The following is a 17,839-nucleotide window of genomic DNA, read 5'->3' on the forward strand; positions in this document are numbered from 1 at the left end:
AAGTACCTTGTTAAGATCGTCAAACTCAGGGAGTCAAGACTACTCAACATCGGATCCTTTTCAACCCCATGTTTCTCGCGCTTGAGACCCGCAATTTTAATTAGCACTTGAGCTTCTTGTTCGTCTTCCCACAGTAGCTTTATGGCAACTCGCGTGATTGCTCATCCACCGGTGAAAACTAGGTCAGGTTCAGACTTGCTTGATACGCATTTGAATCTCTTTCTGAGGAGGAGCGAACCACCACTTGAAGGAAGTAAATGCCAGCTCGCACATCTAATCACCCACGGAAAATCACGCCAAGTCTCGAGAGTTTTTTCCTTGCCAAGTTTGAAAACCACTTGGCTCGCCGAGTTCGATGGATCCTGCAAAACAAGGTTCAGGGTGTCATTTCAGGTACGAGGCCTGGATTGAGCCTCATCAGGATTAGCTCGGGTCTTTGTTGGATTGCCTCATTCCGACTTTGCACACAAGGGTGATGAAGGCGAATTATGCTATTGTCGCAACCCCTTACCACTCTGCCGCAAAGAGATCAAATTAGCAGTCCCGCATGTCACGAAAGAGATTCATGGGGAGTTATTTTGTTGCACTTCGGTCGCCGAGACGAGAGTTAGGTTTCCTCTCACATTAATTTCCTGCCACTAGCCGAACCCAGAATGGAGTAAATGATCGCTCTCTGAAGATCATTTCCACACAACTTTCATCCCTTGTTCTCGCTCATCATCTCCCAATGATCCTGTGTTCTTGGCACTCGAGTAAACACCGTAGAATCCCAATTGAGACGTTTAAATGCAGAACCCGTCGTTTTCTCTCATCAAGGACGAGGACGATGGATCAGCTCATTCCCAAGGAGTCATTAAGCCTTCAACCATGACCTTTATTGGTGGGCTGTGCTGTACTCGATTGGTGGTGTCCTGAAGTTCATACAGGTATGAAACCGGAGGTTTGGCCCACACATCTCAGGTTTGAGTTCGGCCTCTACATACAAATATTGGATGGGAAAAATCATTAAACCAAATGAGAGCGATCAAATGATCTCCCTCCCCATTCCCATACAAACCAATGTTGACTTGACCTTTCACGGGAGGTTTGGTACTTGGAGGAAACTGCATCGTCATGTGCTAAAATGACTAGAACTTCCATCTTTGCACGATCCCTGGATGGAGAAGTAATTGTTTGTTGACAACTGGGAAAACAGCGTCAAACTTGAGAGAGGGCCATCTCTTGTCATGGTTTCGGCGACGACAGAACAGATGTTTCTTAACTTCTCATCATCATCTTTCTCCAACCACCTTTGCACCTATAGCATTTCTAAGACTCATCTTTCATTTATCCTTGGTCCAATGTCACTGTGTTTGTGGACATTGCAAAAGCGTCCAACGCTAAAAATCACTCTCCCATGGTAGAACCATTGGTCAACTCTTGTGTTGAGACGATCGAATGGTCATTGGTTGGTTGCTTCAGTTACCATCAAAGAAACCGAAGTTGAGACTGGTTGGCAAATACCCTGACAAAATGTGTCTTTCTCTTTTTCTCGTCCAAAGCAACGAGCTTCAAGTGTTGCCATTTTTTGCTCACCCACAGGTTTTCATTCAATGCGTTGCATGCCAAGTGAGATGCAAGTGGCTCAAACAGAGTTTTCTACTAAGCCGTGAGATTTTTCTTTAACCACACAACAGAGACATATTGCTCAAGGAGGCGGAACGCGTGGCCTTCTTAGTGATGTTCCTCACAGTTGATTCTTGCTGGCGAATAAAGGTGACAACGACATCGTTGACGATCAGATAGATCTAGTACTAAGTACCTCGAAATAAGTAGAGCGTTGACAAGAATTCCTGGTTTCTGTCATTTTCATCGGTATTCAACCATATGCCATCTCTTGAAGATAGGGCTTCCGTTGCCAGGGCCCTAGTTCTTACATACATCTATGGTAAAGTAGTGTTCCGTTGTATATTTCACTGGCGTGGTATTTGATTTTCGAGATGAAGGGTCTCGCTCACTTTTCCCGTAGTCGTCAAAGGAATAGATAGCAATGAAAACATCGTTTACTGAGCGGGATTTGGGATTATGCCTTGGGATTTTCTCAGGATCTGTCATCGAAATGGGGTCAGAACTTTCGATTTTGAACTAATATTGGATTTGAATTTAGTGGCACTGAAGAATCAAAGCACTCCTTCTCCCTCCAATGACGTCATGTGACAAACAAAACATTGACACTCTGCACCGATAATCGTTGTGCATTCTCCACGATGGAGGACATTTACAGGTGTTGACAATGCTTCAGCCATTTCTTGGCTCATCATTCATTCAACAACACCAAATTGTATGGTAGATATTGATTCGGCTCTATGAGGAGTCCGCTGATTGGCACTGATTTTGAAGAAAGTGAGGGAAGAAAAACCACTTGGACAACCCCAACCTAAAGAATTTTATGGAGAATTGGAGAGCGAAACGGGACTACAATGCACCTCTATTCCTGTTCGTTATTTCTCCACCATTGGTGGAAACTCAGAACACTCCTACTTCCTCTATTGCTTGACCTAACAGGCGTGACCAAAAGGCTCTTTGCGATTTCTTTTTCTCCTTATCTATTGACCAATACCTTTCAAGAAAACAGGACGATCCATTACACAGAGGCACCTGTCCACTCAATTTTCCGGCTTTAAATGTCCGGGTCACTTTATCCATTTAGAGTGGAGGACTCCATTGTTGGTTTTTGTCCGATTTTTGTAGTGAGGCAAATGCGTATGGAGTGGGTATGACTTGTTGGGGCGAGTTTGGGGGGAGTGGAGGCACGCCGGATCACGTTTCTATTTTCCTTTCTTTCTTGACTCAAATTAAGCAAATATTGGAGAAAACTCCACCCTCCCATTGGTTTAGGTGTGAACAGAGTGAGGAAGAAAGCGAAATAATGCTACTGACCTCACTCTCATCCCCGATATGTGTTTACTTTATTCTTTGAGTGAACGTGACATAAAGTGAAGCGAAGAACTGAGCAAAACAAGATTTCTCGGGGAGTTATGAATGGACGGCGAATAAAGCACAGTGAGAGGGAATCGTTGACGATGAGGGGGCAACAATTAATGTTTTCACTTTCTTTGAAGTCATTGGATAATGCGCCACTGTGTCTGAGTCACTCCCAATTGCTGCAGTCCTTCTTGGTTCGTTTCTTTTCACACCAATCAGACGAAGAAAGTCTGCACAATTCGGTCTACTTTCCGTTTTTGCACGGAGAACGTTAGAACCAAAGAACAAAAATCGTTTCCAGATTTACTTTCATGTGTCCAATGAATGGCCGGTGGCGTGTCCAATCTACGCCGGAAGAAATCATAAAAACCAAGAGGGAGGAAACATCGATACACAGTCTCATTCTTTGAATCGAGCACTCACTTTCTTGGCAGCAGCTCCAATTTCTCCACCAATAATTAGTGCCCGGTGAGTTGGCAGATCTTCTGCCAGCCCCGGATATCATCCGGCACATCTGAGTTTGTCATCAGAAAGAGTAATGCAAGCCCCTAATCATAAGTAAAATAGAGTACATCTTGTCCTAACACCCAAGCTTTTTACAGGAACGACTTTCAGAGGGCTAGAACCTATCCAGGTAGAACCATGGAGAAATCCAACGGCTTGCCAATAGTAAAATGAGAATTTGCCTTCGTACATATTACATGAACTCACTCACACACTCTCTCTCTCTCTCTTCTTGATACCTAGGTTGTTAGGAGGTTGGTTGAATGGTTGGCTAAGCTGACTTGACTAAGAAGCGGAGTACGGAATGTGAATGAGAGAGACATCAGAACATAGTTTCACTTCCAGCTTCGATTTTTTTCCCTCTTTTCCAATTCAAGCGTCTTAATTCACCATGTTTCGTGTGTCTCATTCAATTTTATCGAAGGCTGATATTTTTTTGAGAATCGATCATACTCTTCTTGTCAGTGTTGCCCATGACAAATTGCAGTTGGACATTAATTTCAAGTTTAATTACTTTTCCTAACGAGGTCTCAGCGGGATTAGTTCCAGTTTTTTCCGGGGTTAATGGTTGTTTGGCTTGTTGTGTTGTGGTTTTGATGGCAATGACCAAATCTATCAAGGTGTCTTTACCCTTTAAAAACCAAAAGGGGTGGCTGCCATTCAATTACATAGATCCTGATAATTCAAAACAAATAATAACTGAGCCGTGGCTTTCGAGCTTAACGGGAGATTGATATTTGCTTAGAGGGAACCTTCATCCTCGTCTTCTTCTTCTTCTCATGGCTCTTTTTCGGGCTTGGAACAGGAACTTCCGTTAACGTCGTCAGAGACGCTTGTGACGTCACTCAGAGTCCCATGAATTCATGATTCACTGCAGAGAGAAGGTTCGACCTCGAGGACACTCAAGTCCAAGCGTGTGGTCCGAGCAAATTCCTCATTTGTGCCTTCTTTGTTTGACACTGAGATTGAAAACGCCGTCATCTTCGACCTTGCCACTTTTCTAAAAGATCTTCCTTGACTTTTCGACCGGAGTCTTCAGGGATGTGGACTGGAATTGGCAATTTCCCCCCAAAGTAGCTCGACAGAGAAAACGTGTCGTACTCGTCCATGAGTTTCTTGACATATCCCCCCGCTGAAGATGACCTTTTTCACACCATATTATACAGTTCTTGTCTTTATCAGAGCTCGAATTCAAGGGCACCTGCGGCCATTTGTTCGAGATGCGTTCTGAATAAGTTTGGGCTTTGCTCAAAAGAAGGCAATTCGAAGACGGAGATTCACTCGAAGTAGGACAGTATCATCATTTCTCTACTTTGGAACTTGGCCATGAATGCACCACAGGAATCGCCTTGATCATGCTTGTATAGATACATTGAATAAATCACATTTGGATGTATCATTTGCGAAATGTTGCCCATGGGTTCATTGCTGGTTCACTATTTTGAACCACAAATAGGATATATGTTCACCAAAATTGTTGTTATGGCTCTGGCGTCATAATCTTAGGGATGTTTGATCATTTTCATATCTTTTCTTATCAAAAAGGCAAAAGCAATACATCAATTTTTGGGAATGATATCTCAAAACATGTACTACCCAAAAAAGTGCAACAATCTTCCAAACATTTCATTTAAAGAGTACCAAGGATTGGCCCCAACTATCATTCATTTGATCACTTCAAGATTAAACTAATGGAAATTGGAATGCACCAAACATTGAAAAGAATTGGAAAGAAAAGGTACTTTACTTCCGTATTGAGGACATCCTCCCCCAGATAGGATCTGTGTGCGTGAAAGAAATCTCGGTTCCGTTTCGACCTTGATTCTTTTTTCTTGCCTTGGTTTGGTCGGTTTGAATCATAAAAAACCACCAACTAATATTTCCTCAAAGGATCTCTTCACCAACGATGGTGGCAAGTTTTTTTTTCTGGTGCAAGGACGCCATGAGACGTAAAACGGATGTGTTTTATTGTTGTCTTCGAAATTGTGCTCTCATCCCGAATGTCAGTTAATAGGATTTCCATCTGCTTCTTGGCTTTTTTTAGCTTCGTCAGATTAGGAATCAAGAATGGACCCAATACAATCAGAGTCGACAATCAATCGCAAGATATTGTTGGGGAAACTTATCGATCCAATTATCTTTGCATGTCCGACACACAATGGATCTTTTGTACTGAATATTTGTTTGAAATTGAGAGCCATCAGGTCACTTGGCTCGAAGCCTTTTGGCCATTGGCTTGGACAGATTCCATTATGGAGTTCCCACAACGACTTCTCGACCCCTTGCAATCTCAGTGGGTGGTAGATTTAGTCAACAATCTGACCCAATTTGAAAATTCCCTCCATATCGCAACCAGACAAGTCATGGAGAAGAATTTCAAATGGCATTCCCCCATCATGAATTTTTGAACACGTGAGTCTTGAGGGCAATGCCGATACGGTACTTGTATGTGCCTGCAATGGCTTGCTTGCAACCAAAATCGTAATGGTCACTCTAGGCCATCGAAACTATTACTATCATCATCATTCATTGTCCTGGAAAGCAATATTTTGCATCTTATTTCCATCAACATGGTATGAAGTCACCACCTCTAAATTCCCATCCATCTCAACATTTTTGAGAATGGAATGTTTTTTTTCTCCTGAATATTCGAACGTAATCACAGGTTGCAGGCCTACTCTTGTAAGTGGGCCCACACCTCACATGTATCTTCGTTTTTGACACACGATCGGCTCTTTTTTCGGGCAAATAGGTCATGCCAACAACCGCCAGGATGAAAAGGCAGACAACCAACTCAGAGAGAGAGAGAAGGAATGGTTGTTGCTGAAAATGGAAAGGAACGTTTCGGCGATTTAAACCGCCAGCACTGGAAAAATGTCGCTTTTCATGTGTGGGAGGAGAAGGTCTAAGGTGGCAAGTCATTTCTGCTGAAGTTTCGACGAGATCCTGGGGTGCCAAAGACAAGGAAGCAGTTGTTAAACGGAAAGAGAAAAGCCCATGTTTATTCAACAGTTCAGCGGACTAGCCACAACCGGCATGACAATATGTGACGATTGAGTGAAAGTCCACGGACAAATGATGAAAAACTCAGTTGGAATTCTCCCTTTCGCGGGTCACGAGTTTTGCAAGTGGCATAATCAAAGTAATTGAAAAGTTCTCACGTGAACTTTGTTCAATTGTTTCCCATGGATGTGCTAGCTTTTGCCACGAGAGGTTGGGCAAGACGTTTTATTGGTTCTGAGCTTTGAGTCTGATTTATGAGCCGAGCTCATGGCAAGGATGAGCACCAAACGAAGGGAGAAAGAAAGAAAGGGCTTTTGGTTAATGGCCCGAAAATGTCCGCCTGATGACAGAGGCTAATAAAATACATTTTTCCTCAGGATTCTGAGGCCCTCAACGAGAATGCGGAGCTGAAGGGAAAAATGTCCTTGCCGGCAACTTGTTTTGCCATTTGCAGGGAAGTAAGTCGTCGTCGTCGTCGTTGTGATCGTTGTTGTCGTACGGAGTTCTCTTTTTTCCTCGTGGTCCGCTCCCAAGTAAGTGGTTAAGTGATTTTGAGTGGGCTTGAAGTGCATTTTTGTGTACAAAATGCCTCTCCGCTTCGATACCCGAACATCTCTCGAGCCTCTCGAGTTCTGAATGCCTTGTGTATTATCTCGGTCATCAGGCAGCACTCACTCACTCATTCACCCTTGTGAATGTGGTGAGGCTTCAAGGAGACGGAGACTTTTCAGACATTTCCCCCGGAATGATGTAAGAACCGCAAAATCATTAGAGGATTGAGGAAATCTTACTGGATCTGAGGTCTTCTTAGCAGGAAGGAGTAACAGCACGAGGGGTTGTAGTTTCTAGCTCTACTTTAAAGTTAAGCAATCCATCTTGAAATGGAATCGAGCTGCTTTGTGTAAATTTGCCAGGATTTCGTGGAAAAAAAGACGCTGAAATGGAATGACCGATGGCATTGCTAGATACGCTTTTGAAACCCGCACGATCGATCAATTGAGATAGATTTTTAAAGAACTGCAAGCGAGGTGCTGCTTCTTCTTCTTCTTCTGCGTCATCATCATCATCGTCATTATCATGATCTTCATCCAAACTCTTCGTTTGGCGTCTGGAAATGTGAATTCTTATTCAATTCCTCGAACGAAACGTACAGTAAATTGGGTCCTTTCTTGAGACACGAGGGATTCGTTTCAATGTCATCTTCTCTGGAAATGGAAGATGCTTAGAGACCACCTTGGCCCTGGTTGCCCAAATATTGCATTGCATGTTCGAGATTGTGGAATGCACACGACACAAGAGGATCCCATGTTCGTTTATTTAGTACATCACTGCTCAGTATGTTCTCGTAGATACGCTAGGACAACTTGGGAGATGGTTGTGGTGGTGTTTTATTTCCATTTTGCCAAGACATTCTCTCTGCCGATGGGTTGCTCTTTAATGCATGAAGATTGCTTTATTACTTGGCGCACATCGAGGAGGCGAATTTCCAATCCAAGGGTAATGAGCTCGTCCATCTACTATGCTTGAGTAAGTCAAGTACTGAAGTGTGATACGATTTCACTTCCGTCTCCGGGAGGATTCGCCCACACACACACCATTTGTTTCCAAACAAAGTGAACACAAGTTCAGAAAGTCAATATGTCTATGAGCGACCTAGATCGCGTGCTGTCCCGGAAACCATATTTCCAACCTCGTTTAGCTATTCGGTTGGATCATGGGGTACAACTTTTTGCTGTGGACAAAAACGGGATCGTGTCGACTTTTGCGTATTCCTCGTCCTTGGTGATATGGAAGATGAATGAGGATACGGCCATCATTCAGGTTCTCGATTGGTTCTATTTTCTCCGTCAAGGTGAGTCTCCCGTGCTCAAGGCTCAGAATGGGGCCTACATGTTTCCCATCAGCCATGTGCAGACCATTCCGGGAACCGTTGGGATCGTTCTCATTGACGAGGTGGACAATGATACGCGGTTCCTTTTCCACGGGATCCTCTCCATGTTTGCTGATGTCATTGTACAGAGGGGTGCCAAATCCGGGACAAAAGCGGAGATCCATGTAGGATTGCATCCTTTCGGAAAATGGCTCAAGGACCGAGGGGAGGCAGTTGCTCTCCTGATTGAAGATACAACAATTCAGACTTGCTCAAGGATCGAAACCCGAGCAAACATGTCCGTGGCCAAATCACCTGCCTGTGACCCGGACAAGAAGCTCAACGGTTTTTTGGTCTACACGGCTCGTGGAATCAAAGGCGCCACGGGCACTACAGAAAAAATAACCGGCAAAGCCGCACATGGTTTGGAGTCAGCCTCCGATGGCATCGGTGCCGTCTTGGCCAAACAACTAACAAGACCCATGAATGTAGGTACCAGACAAGCACAACTATTGGAGAACACTATGGACATAACCTTTGGAGGAGTCTGGGCATACGACTCTGTAAAAGACACTTTGGAGGTATCAGCAGTCCATTTGGGTCGATGTATCCGGGATCAGACGGTCCGAGTGATTACCCACAAACATGGAGTTGCAGCAGGCGTGGCAGCGGGACAAGTTGTGGGTTCGGTCGGAGACTTATTGTTAACCGCCCATCATGTGCATGAGATTGGAGAGTTCTTGAGTGTGGAAGAAGCCGCTTTCTAGGTTGGCTCTGCCTTTGGCAAAAAGGTAGCTCACAACCATGGGAAATCCAAAGGATACAACTACGCGAGGAGGGGCGGATTTACTAAACGAAATGTACAGTAATAGAATGAAGTATTCGTGTGTCTGCCAGTCATCCAAGCTGAACCAATTACAATCCTCTGAGACACTTTTACTTCTTCTTCCTATTCGCACTACTTGGCCGAGCAAGACGATATAGAACAAGAGAAAGGAGAGACGGTTGCTAATGGAATGTAAAATGAAATCGCCATTCATTTCACATTTCAATGACTTCATCTCCCAAATTTTTACCTTATCTCTTTCACGTTTTGAATTGAATCAGGAAAATGTGATTGTTCAGTTTCTCCTGATCTTGAGACTTTTTCAACTGTGTAAGAAATACATGTGTATAGTTTCACATTCATTAGCATGTTCAAATTGAGAAAAACCGCAATTGGTTTCTCTTCAGTTGACTTTTTCCTTTATTCGAACATGTTTTGTCCTGTCTTCCGACATTCGGCGGATGCCCTTATTCTAAAAGAGGGCTTCATTAATCAAGATTAATTGCATACTTTGGATCTGAAGTGTGTGGAAGTGAAAACTCCTCATTCATCTATTTAAATAGACCTTTGATACCAAGGCCGGCATCCTCCTGAGACAGAGGTCTCTTTCTCACCCAACCAAAATATTACATACAATGAATGCTGTTCACATAATTGGGTAAATGATAATATCCATCGTTTTGTCTTGAAGCTTGGCACAATTAAAAGGACTGCCTTCAAAGTACACTTATGCTTGTGCCATTAATGATGCTTGAGCTTATTCATCATCACGCCAGAATTCCCATGGCTGGACGGATCCCAGCGCAATTACAAGCTCATTACCGTCAATTTCTGGCAATTTGTTTTGATTCCACCACAGCTGACACATTTCAATTGAGTAACGCGTAGATTGATATCCCCAAAGATGGAGGGAACAATGGAACCTCCACCCAACCACGGACACTTGCATCTATCCATTTCCAACCCAAATGGCGTGGAATCGGGCAGCAGGTTTTGGATCGACAGTGTTACCAAATTGGAAGTCCTTGTTTGGCTCCGACAAGGACACGAGATCTTGCATCACAACTCACCGCTGGCTACCGATTCGGCAGCTTTATCCTGACTGAATTACTGACCATTTGCAAAGATTGAATAAGAGAGATCATGATCATACCATTTTTCGAGATTTATCCACTTTGAATGGCTGGGCTGATCTGGTCACCCGCTGAGAGCCTGAGGGACAGACAACCTTGCTTGAAATTCAGGACGGATAGCTAATCATAATCCACAAGCTCATTCTCATGACATCATGTTTTGTTTTTAGGTATGAACCTCCAATGTGCCATTGTGGATTGGACGTGGGAGGGTTGAGGTCAAGTGACCAAAATGACCCGTTTCACAATCAAGCGGAATCTAGTCAAAGGCAAACCTAGTGTAGGAACAGGTTCGCCATTTGAGATAAGCGAGACCGACAGTTCCAATTTACAGCCGCAAAGCGCCCCAAACTTCAATGCCTTTAGTACTCAGTTAGTTTTTGCAAACTTTATCCAGCATGCAGCAAAATGCACAACCGACTTTAACTAATCCGACGATGCTGAACATAATCCATTCAAACTAATAGAATCTTGAATTCGTTGGCATTGACGAATAAATCCCGTCGGTCTGTTTAATTCCATTTCGAACTGAAAGGAAGTGCCGTTGGTTGGGCCGAGTAAAAGAGTCTGATAAATAGCTTCATTTAAGTTGAACCTAATGGCAAGGCCATGTTTAAGCCTTTTTCGTTTGGTCGGAAGTTCCCAAGTGGCAGTCCTGACGAATTAAGTCAATTATTGCCAATTTCCTCCCGATCTTTTCAATATGAGTCAACATTTACAATAGATTTTCAAAATGGGAGGCACAGCCATTGCTATTTCACGGACTCATTGTTCGCCACATTTCTTCCGATGTGGGGTAACTAGGTAGCTTTTGGCCACGTCGTAAAATTCGATGACGTTCAAATGAGCCACGCAAGCCTCGCCCTGAACAACCATAGAGCCACAATTTGCCACAGGCCTTCCTGTGCCTTTCCTTGAAATCATTTTTGGGCGTTGGATCCCATTTTCCAATTCCAAATGTTGATTCCAAGAGAGGGTGCGATAAATCAACCAAGCAATGAATTGTGCATGAGCGAGTGAACGTGCCTGAATGCGGATCTCTGAATTAAAAGCCTTAAAGGTAGAGGTCGTCATTTTGCGCATGCATTCAACGGATATTGTCCTTGAATCTCGGTTTTCTCGCTCTTCCAAAATTAGTTGCTGTGGAACTCCACCAAGATTCTAGATTGTAGGGAAGTCAATGCGTTGCTGGGGTTAGCTATGAAAGAGATCAGCTCGTTTACCAGCCGAATGACCCTCAGTGATGAGGCCAATTTTTGTGGTCGCTTCCTCCTAACAGATTTGCTCCTGATCAGGCTTGTCAATCTCAAGATCATGATCAGGGAAAAGGGCAAGAGGGATAATGATGTCATCTTGACTTTGGTATTCCAAGTTCCGAATCTTAGTTTTGTCATGACGAGAATTGGTGAGTAAATGTAACCATTAATGGAGAGGCAGGGGATCTCGTTATTTTGAATTGGAACTGGTTTCCTCGCCCTTCCATACTGGGTCAATCGAAACGAGTCTCGTTTTCTCCACCCTCATCGGTCAATGTTTGCTGAGTCCACATTCTTGACCAATTTTCAAATTCCTGACACTCCTCAGGCACTTTCACTCTCCTTCATGAGTGAACGCTTTCGACTGATCCCAAACTATCTTTAACCTATAAATCATAGGATTTGCCAACTTCTGTATTGTTGGGCATCTCTCGGTCCATGTCGCTGCCTTGGATAGGGAGGAGAAAAGATCTGGAAGCATGACATTATTGAGGCTCGCTTGGGGCTCAATGAATTCGAAGTAGTCCGTCTGTCCAAGTAGGGGTAGGACAATGGGAACTAAATGGATTAGAGGGAGGAGAGGGGAGTCAAAGGGATCTCAATGGACCTCTCCAGAGGCAATGCCCACTTCAAAAAAAGTGCTTCTGTCTCTCAATGCCAATTGATTTTGAAGGGTTCAACTGGATCATCTTGGACACGCTAGGGCAAGAGTAGTGCAACTGTGCACCAACACACACAGTAGAATAGAAACACAAGTTTCAAGGTTTCTTTCGCCTTTTCCCCTACGTACACTCTCTACTGTACTACGGTCAGTAGAAGAAGCCCTGAAGAAGTTTCAGAAAGGATTTTTTTCTCTCTTTTTTCATTCTTTACTCTGGATATGAATTTTTGAATTTTGTATGCTGAGGGGAATGGAAGTTGTGAGGCTTCATGCCAAATTCGTGACATGAGTTCAGACTTTTCAGCCACGTGCGATAGACCTAGAGACTACAGTGAGAACGAGAGAGAAGCCAAGAGGCAGACTGGCGTTCACTTCAAATTTATGTTCAACAAATGATGGATAGGTCCTGCCATTCCTTACGGTTCTGCTCGAATCCTCAGTCCAGACCCAACTCAATCAAGTTAATCCAACGCCTTTCCATCACATTTGGGAAGAGATTCGAGTTTGCAGATCGTGGGATTGGGTTTGTAAAGCCTACTCAGGAAATGGAATTACTCTAGATTAATCCACTCTACTGTTTATCAGATAATGAAAGATTGGTTGGAGACCTTCGAAATGGTCAAAATTCATGGTTGAGCCTGATGTGGTTCACTTTGTCTGATCCTGAAGAGCAGAACATTTATATCAATTCCCACAAAGTTTGATCAATTGTAAATGAATGAGGCATCCCACGCGAATAAAAATTGACCATACCATTTTTGGAGAGAAAAAACCTGCCCTATCACGAAAGACATGCTTCTTCGTCTGCAATGAGTCCCCACAAAGAAAAGTCAGCCAACCTTTCCTCCTGGTTTAGTACTTTAAGACCAAATCATTGCTACGGACGGCGGTTATTTGTTGGAAGGCCAAAGATCAATCCTGACCCTTTGGCCACACCCAATGGTTTGACAAGTTCGTTAAAACAAGCAAAAGCAAGTCGACCGGTTGCCTCACATTGCAGAACGCATTACCAGAGTTACAAAAGACGTTGGAATTTCAATGGAAACGAGTTCTGACTAGCTTGATTTGCCGATTGTCATGGTGCTCCATGCAAGTCGTGAACTAACCACGAGCCACACCCATTAGTGTAAATACTAACATCGGCCCTTTGTGCGCTTGGGATGTGATTGCATAAGCCTAGATCTACAGGGGAAAGAGGTGCATGCACTCACCGTATTCCCCAAAGGTAGATCACGTTTCTTCATAATTTCCCCCATCACATTTTGGTCTTTGTGGAGAAGTCAAAAGGAGATCAAGCGAATCGTTTGGCCGACCTTGAGAGATTCAGATCAGGGAGAAATTAGATCCCTGCCAAATTTGGCCAGAGTCTAGTTGTGCATGCAGAGACATCCATAAATTGGACGGGGAAAAAAGCGGAAACAGTGGGGATTCATTTGGCCAAGAACCGTAATTGAAGGGGACAAAAGTGCAGTCCATGGCATTTTCAAATGCCTTTCAAAATTTACTGTTGTCTTGTAACATTACGGCTAGGCTAATTGTGAGGGGATGTATTGGACAATTCTCGGGAGCGAACAGATTGACAGGAAGTGATCCCTATTGTTGACAATCGCTCTAATCATAATAGGTGTCTGGTCTTCTCGTTTTTTCCCCTCCAGAAGATCACTTCCTTGTCCAGTTTTGGAGGCGATTGATCATGTCTTGACAAGAATACGAATTCATTTATTTAGCTGGAATGTCTTGGTCAATCTGGAATGTCGTCAAGGCCAATGGCGGCTACCTGTTACATATCCGACCGTTTTCAAGCAAGTCATTATTACACCACTGACCACAACGCCACAATTAATTCTGAGGGGGAGTGAGGGGGACGAGAAAAAAAAACTTGATCTTCCATTCATATCCCTGAAGAGAAATTGAACCGTTGAAGGTCAAGAACGGCCAAGAATGTCGGTCCTTTGAGAGCAAGCAATGGCAGTTCATTGGCCTAAGGGTTGATTTCATGTCTAGGGTTTCGAGAAATTAGACCGTATTTTGCAATTGACTCCAATGTGTTTATTCAATGTCGGATAGGATGATTGAACAACTCGGCGATATTTTGAACTGAAGTCATTTCGAAAGTGTCTTGCTCCAAGACCTTCATGTGAAGGTATTAATCATGTATTTCCATAGCCCCGAGCATTCGAATGTCCTTCTTACAATGTTTTATGGTTCCTTGGAGCTACTTCCAGCTATTCGATCTTCTTAGTTCTCGCCATCATTCATCTAGGGATTTGTTTTGACCCTTGGAGTGATCCTGAAGCACACTCATTATTTTTGTCTACAGTCGGAACTCGTTGCCGTGATTGATTAAACGGATATATAGTGCAAAGCAGGACATGGAATCTCACACCATGTGATGGCATTTCTTACGGTCGGTTATTAATTCTTATGGCCGGTGATTAAAATTGTTGGACAAGTTGTTCAACCTTAGGGCCAACAAAAGTCAAGAGGGCAGCGCACACTTTTTAAATGTTGTATAATGAGGCTCATAAAGAGTAATAAGGTCAAGTCATTGCACTGAAATGAACGAGAAAACCTTGAGGGCCAGTTCACCGCTTCCAAACTTGATTGCAAAAGAAAATCAAGAAACGACAACCTTCAAGACACACTTACCTTGTAAAACCTTCCCAAGGATTTCAACTTCAGGTGATCAAATATGAATGCTGTGCGTGAGATTTGCCGTCCTTTAACCATAATTTTATAGTCCATGACCACTTCACGAAATCGTGGATCCGTGGCGGTCTCCTTATTAGGCTGGGCGGAGAAACAAACCACCCAAAGAACTTGGGAAACCACCACCCATGTTTACGTCCCGTCTTTGAGCCTTAAAGTGTCCACTAGATCACCTTGGTGATCAAATTTTGATGAGGCTTGGGTGTTCCCTTGTTGTATTTGCCTATATGTAGCTGGAAATGAAAATTGGGAATTGGGTCACGCGAATGAGGCAGGCAATTAAACTGCAAGACAAAATCTCCACACTCTTAATGTAGCGGGGCCTTCATAACAACCTCCCAAGTGGTTGTTGATTATGGGTTGGGGACCTGGCCAATGTGACATAAAAACGAATGGGTTATGCCTTGCCAAAAGATTTGTTGGTGGAGAAATTCTTCTGACAGTGTGGAAATTAGGGAAATAGTAGAGCCTTGCAATTATCACCCAACAGTGAGATGAGATGCGATTTGATGGTCAGCCCTAATTTCAGACTTACACACTGACTGACTGAGTGAGTAAGTGAGCGAGGAAAGAAAAAGAAGAGAGTTAAATAGTCCTTGGCCGTGGTAATGAACATCTTTTCTTTAGAAAGTGACGAGTGCCCGGAGCAATAAATAATTCCATGATTCAGGCCAAAAAAATGGGAGTCATTTTAGTACCCTCTGGGATCTCCGGTAGAGATCGACACTCTGGGACGTCCCGAGCCTCCTATTGGCGGCCTGACCTGAAATTCTCTCTTTCTCTCTCTCTCTCTCTGTGGGGACTGATTATGGCTCATAAATATTTCGGAATTTGCTCTCTTGGCATCACAAATCATACGAGCAATTTCCACAACATTTATCCACCGCTATCAATCTTTGTCAGAAATGGACTTTGACTCCATCTTTCCTCTTTGTGCAATCAGCGTTGCCATTTGTTTGACGGGATTATCCTACTCCTTGGGCCAAAATTTAAATGAACGTGGCTATTTGCATTGAAAAAACTCTCTGGTCTTTCTTTCTCTCTAACCTCTAGAAAACAATTTTGACTTGGCAACCCTGATTGGTAGTTGTTGTTCCAGCTCATTGTTCAAATCACATTTTTCAACCTAGACCATCCAGTTCTGGTTGGAGAGAAAAAACCTTTGACCTCATAACTTTGCCAGAAACAAGAAGTGAATTAATGTGCTTCAAATTAGTTTTCCATCTGCTCTGCTGAAAGCAGAAAGCAGAAAGATGAATCAAATCAACCATATCCGACCTGTCTCCTTCTCGAGAATCTAAGTATCAACCAGTCATGACGTTTTCTTGACCTGATGCTCAGATGTTCAGTTCAGTCCGCCAATTTTCTAATCTTTGGAAGTGCAATGACGAGCTGAGCAGAACTGAGCCGAGAGCCAAACTCGTGAGGAGCCATTGTGAGCAAACAGGAAGAACCAAATACGCCAATATTGCATGAGTTACAGTTACGAGCTGTGTGCTCATCTCGATGATTTCTTCACTTTCCTCCTGAGAGCCGTGAATGACCTCCCAAGTCTCCCAACTACTGACAGTCTTTAAAATTCAAATAGCGTTCGAGATCATCTACTGGCTGGTTGGTGGCCTGAGAGCATTGGGATTCCGGTTTAATGTGCGTGTAAGGATCTGAGCTCAATTTGCTCAGAAAAGTCCTTCGACCCAAATACGAATCCAGGATGATAGATAGTCACCTCGATGAACCAGGCAATGAATAGAAATTGCCATGATATTTACCATTTTTCAACGTGGTATTGCCGAAAAGCGACAGCGTGTGAGGTCGTTGGGTTTCCACGTTCAGTGTCGCCTGACGAGCTTTAGACCCGAAGCCTTTTTGTTCTTTGACTGCTAATCGGGCAGAAAAAGTGGCCTTCAAATCGTAGCACGTACCTTAACCGACCCAGGGCAATTCCGACTTCGTGAACCCTTTCCCGACTGATTACATCAAAACCCTATTTGCTTGCAAGATCACGACGATGGATGAGTCTAAAATTTAGTTCATAACTCGGAACACATTTTCTCCAATCATAAACCTTGTATGTACGTTTTACGTGGAAGGGCAATTTTCCTGCTTGTCTGTAATCTTGGGCGTCTATTAATGGCCCCAAAAAGGCCCGAGAATTCCCTCGCATCATCCCCAGAAATTAGAATGTAGAGCCTTGAATTCAGCCTCACGTCTGGATTAGCTGGGAAAGGAGACATTCTTATCCCCGGGTAAATTACCAGAAAATTGAACACTCCATGGACATGACCATATCTGTTCGAGTCCTGCGCCCTTGAACCTTTATACGTGAAGAGTGCATTATCGAAAGGCAAACCTGACAACTATGAGCAATATAATCGGTTTAAGAGGCTTGTGGGTGATCGAAATTTGAACCCTTCCAGTCACATTGTTCTGCCATTATTTATCATGTGTCATTGTTTAGGCGGCGGTTTTCACTGGTCTTGCCTTTGAGTCCTTATACCGCTACCTTGAGAAGAAAAGCCTCCATCAACTTGTTTCAAGCGAAACATTATTTCTTTTTTTCAATTTTGCTGAGCTCGCAATCAAGGCAAGGCAAGAGAAAAAAGAGTGAAAAAACACCCTGGCATTTGAGACGTGCCCTTTGAGTAATGTTGATCCCAAACACAATCCGAATCATACGCAGGTGCATATTTGAGATGTACTCTTCGAGAAAAGATGACTGATTGCAAGCCATGGAAGTGGCAACCCTATAATGTCAGCTAACTTCGGTCAAAGCAAAATAATGTCGCTAGTCCTCATATGATCTGACATTTATTCTGTTCCAGGTATGAGTCAATGGATGGTTATGAAGGGATCGGTGGTGATGATGAGATCGATCATGAAATGATGATCGTCATGATGATGATGATGGTGAAG

General features: G+C 43.5%; 1 protein-coding gene and 1 long non-coding RNA gene across 4 annotated transcripts in view; one reads left to right on the forward strand and one right to left on the reverse strand.

Annotated features, from left to right (window-relative positions):
* The window catches only part of LOC131879295 (uncharacterized), a 28,806-nt gene extending 12,472 nt beyond the window's left edge, over window positions 1–16,334 (reverse strand). Inside the window, exons 1-3 of one of the 3 annotated variants that reach the window (XR_009373131.1) lie at window positions 16,205–16,334; window positions 14,867–15,159; window positions 7–362 (exon numbers count right to left, since the gene is read on the reverse strand). This is a non-coding gene — a long non-coding RNA (uncharacterized LOC131879295). Of the gene's footprint in view, window positions 1–6; window positions 363–511; window positions 1,026–1,072; window positions 1,550–14,866; window positions 15,160–16,204 lie in introns of those variants that run through there. The other 2 variants (XR_009373132.1, XR_009373130.1) reach the window with 2 other exon arrangements.
* On the forward strand, window positions 8,048–9,529 carry LOC131879287 (uncharacterized). The gene has a single exon (XM_059225562.1). The coding sequence runs from the start codon at window positions 8,110–8,112 to the stop codon at window positions 9,106–9,108; it is 999 nt and encodes a 332-aa protein (XP_059081545.1). The 5' UTR covers window positions 8,048–8,109; the 3' UTR covers window positions 9,109–9,529.
* Window positions 16,335–17,839: the final 1,505 nt, after the last annotated feature.

The sequence above is a fragment of the Tigriopus californicus genome, chromosome 1 (assembly GCF_007210705.1).
Source record: "Tigriopus californicus strain San Diego chromosome 1, Tcal_SD_v2.1, whole genome shotgun sequence".
Lineage (NCBI taxonomy): Eukaryota > Metazoa > Arthropoda > Copepoda > Harpacticoida > Harpacticidae > Tigriopus > Tigriopus californicus.

Bases quoted from the DNA above. Each gene is read 5' to 3' on its own strand.
- LOC131879287 (XM_059225562.1), top strand. From the start codon at position 8,110: ATGTCTATGAGCGACCTAGATCGCGTGCTGTCCCGGAAACCATATTTC.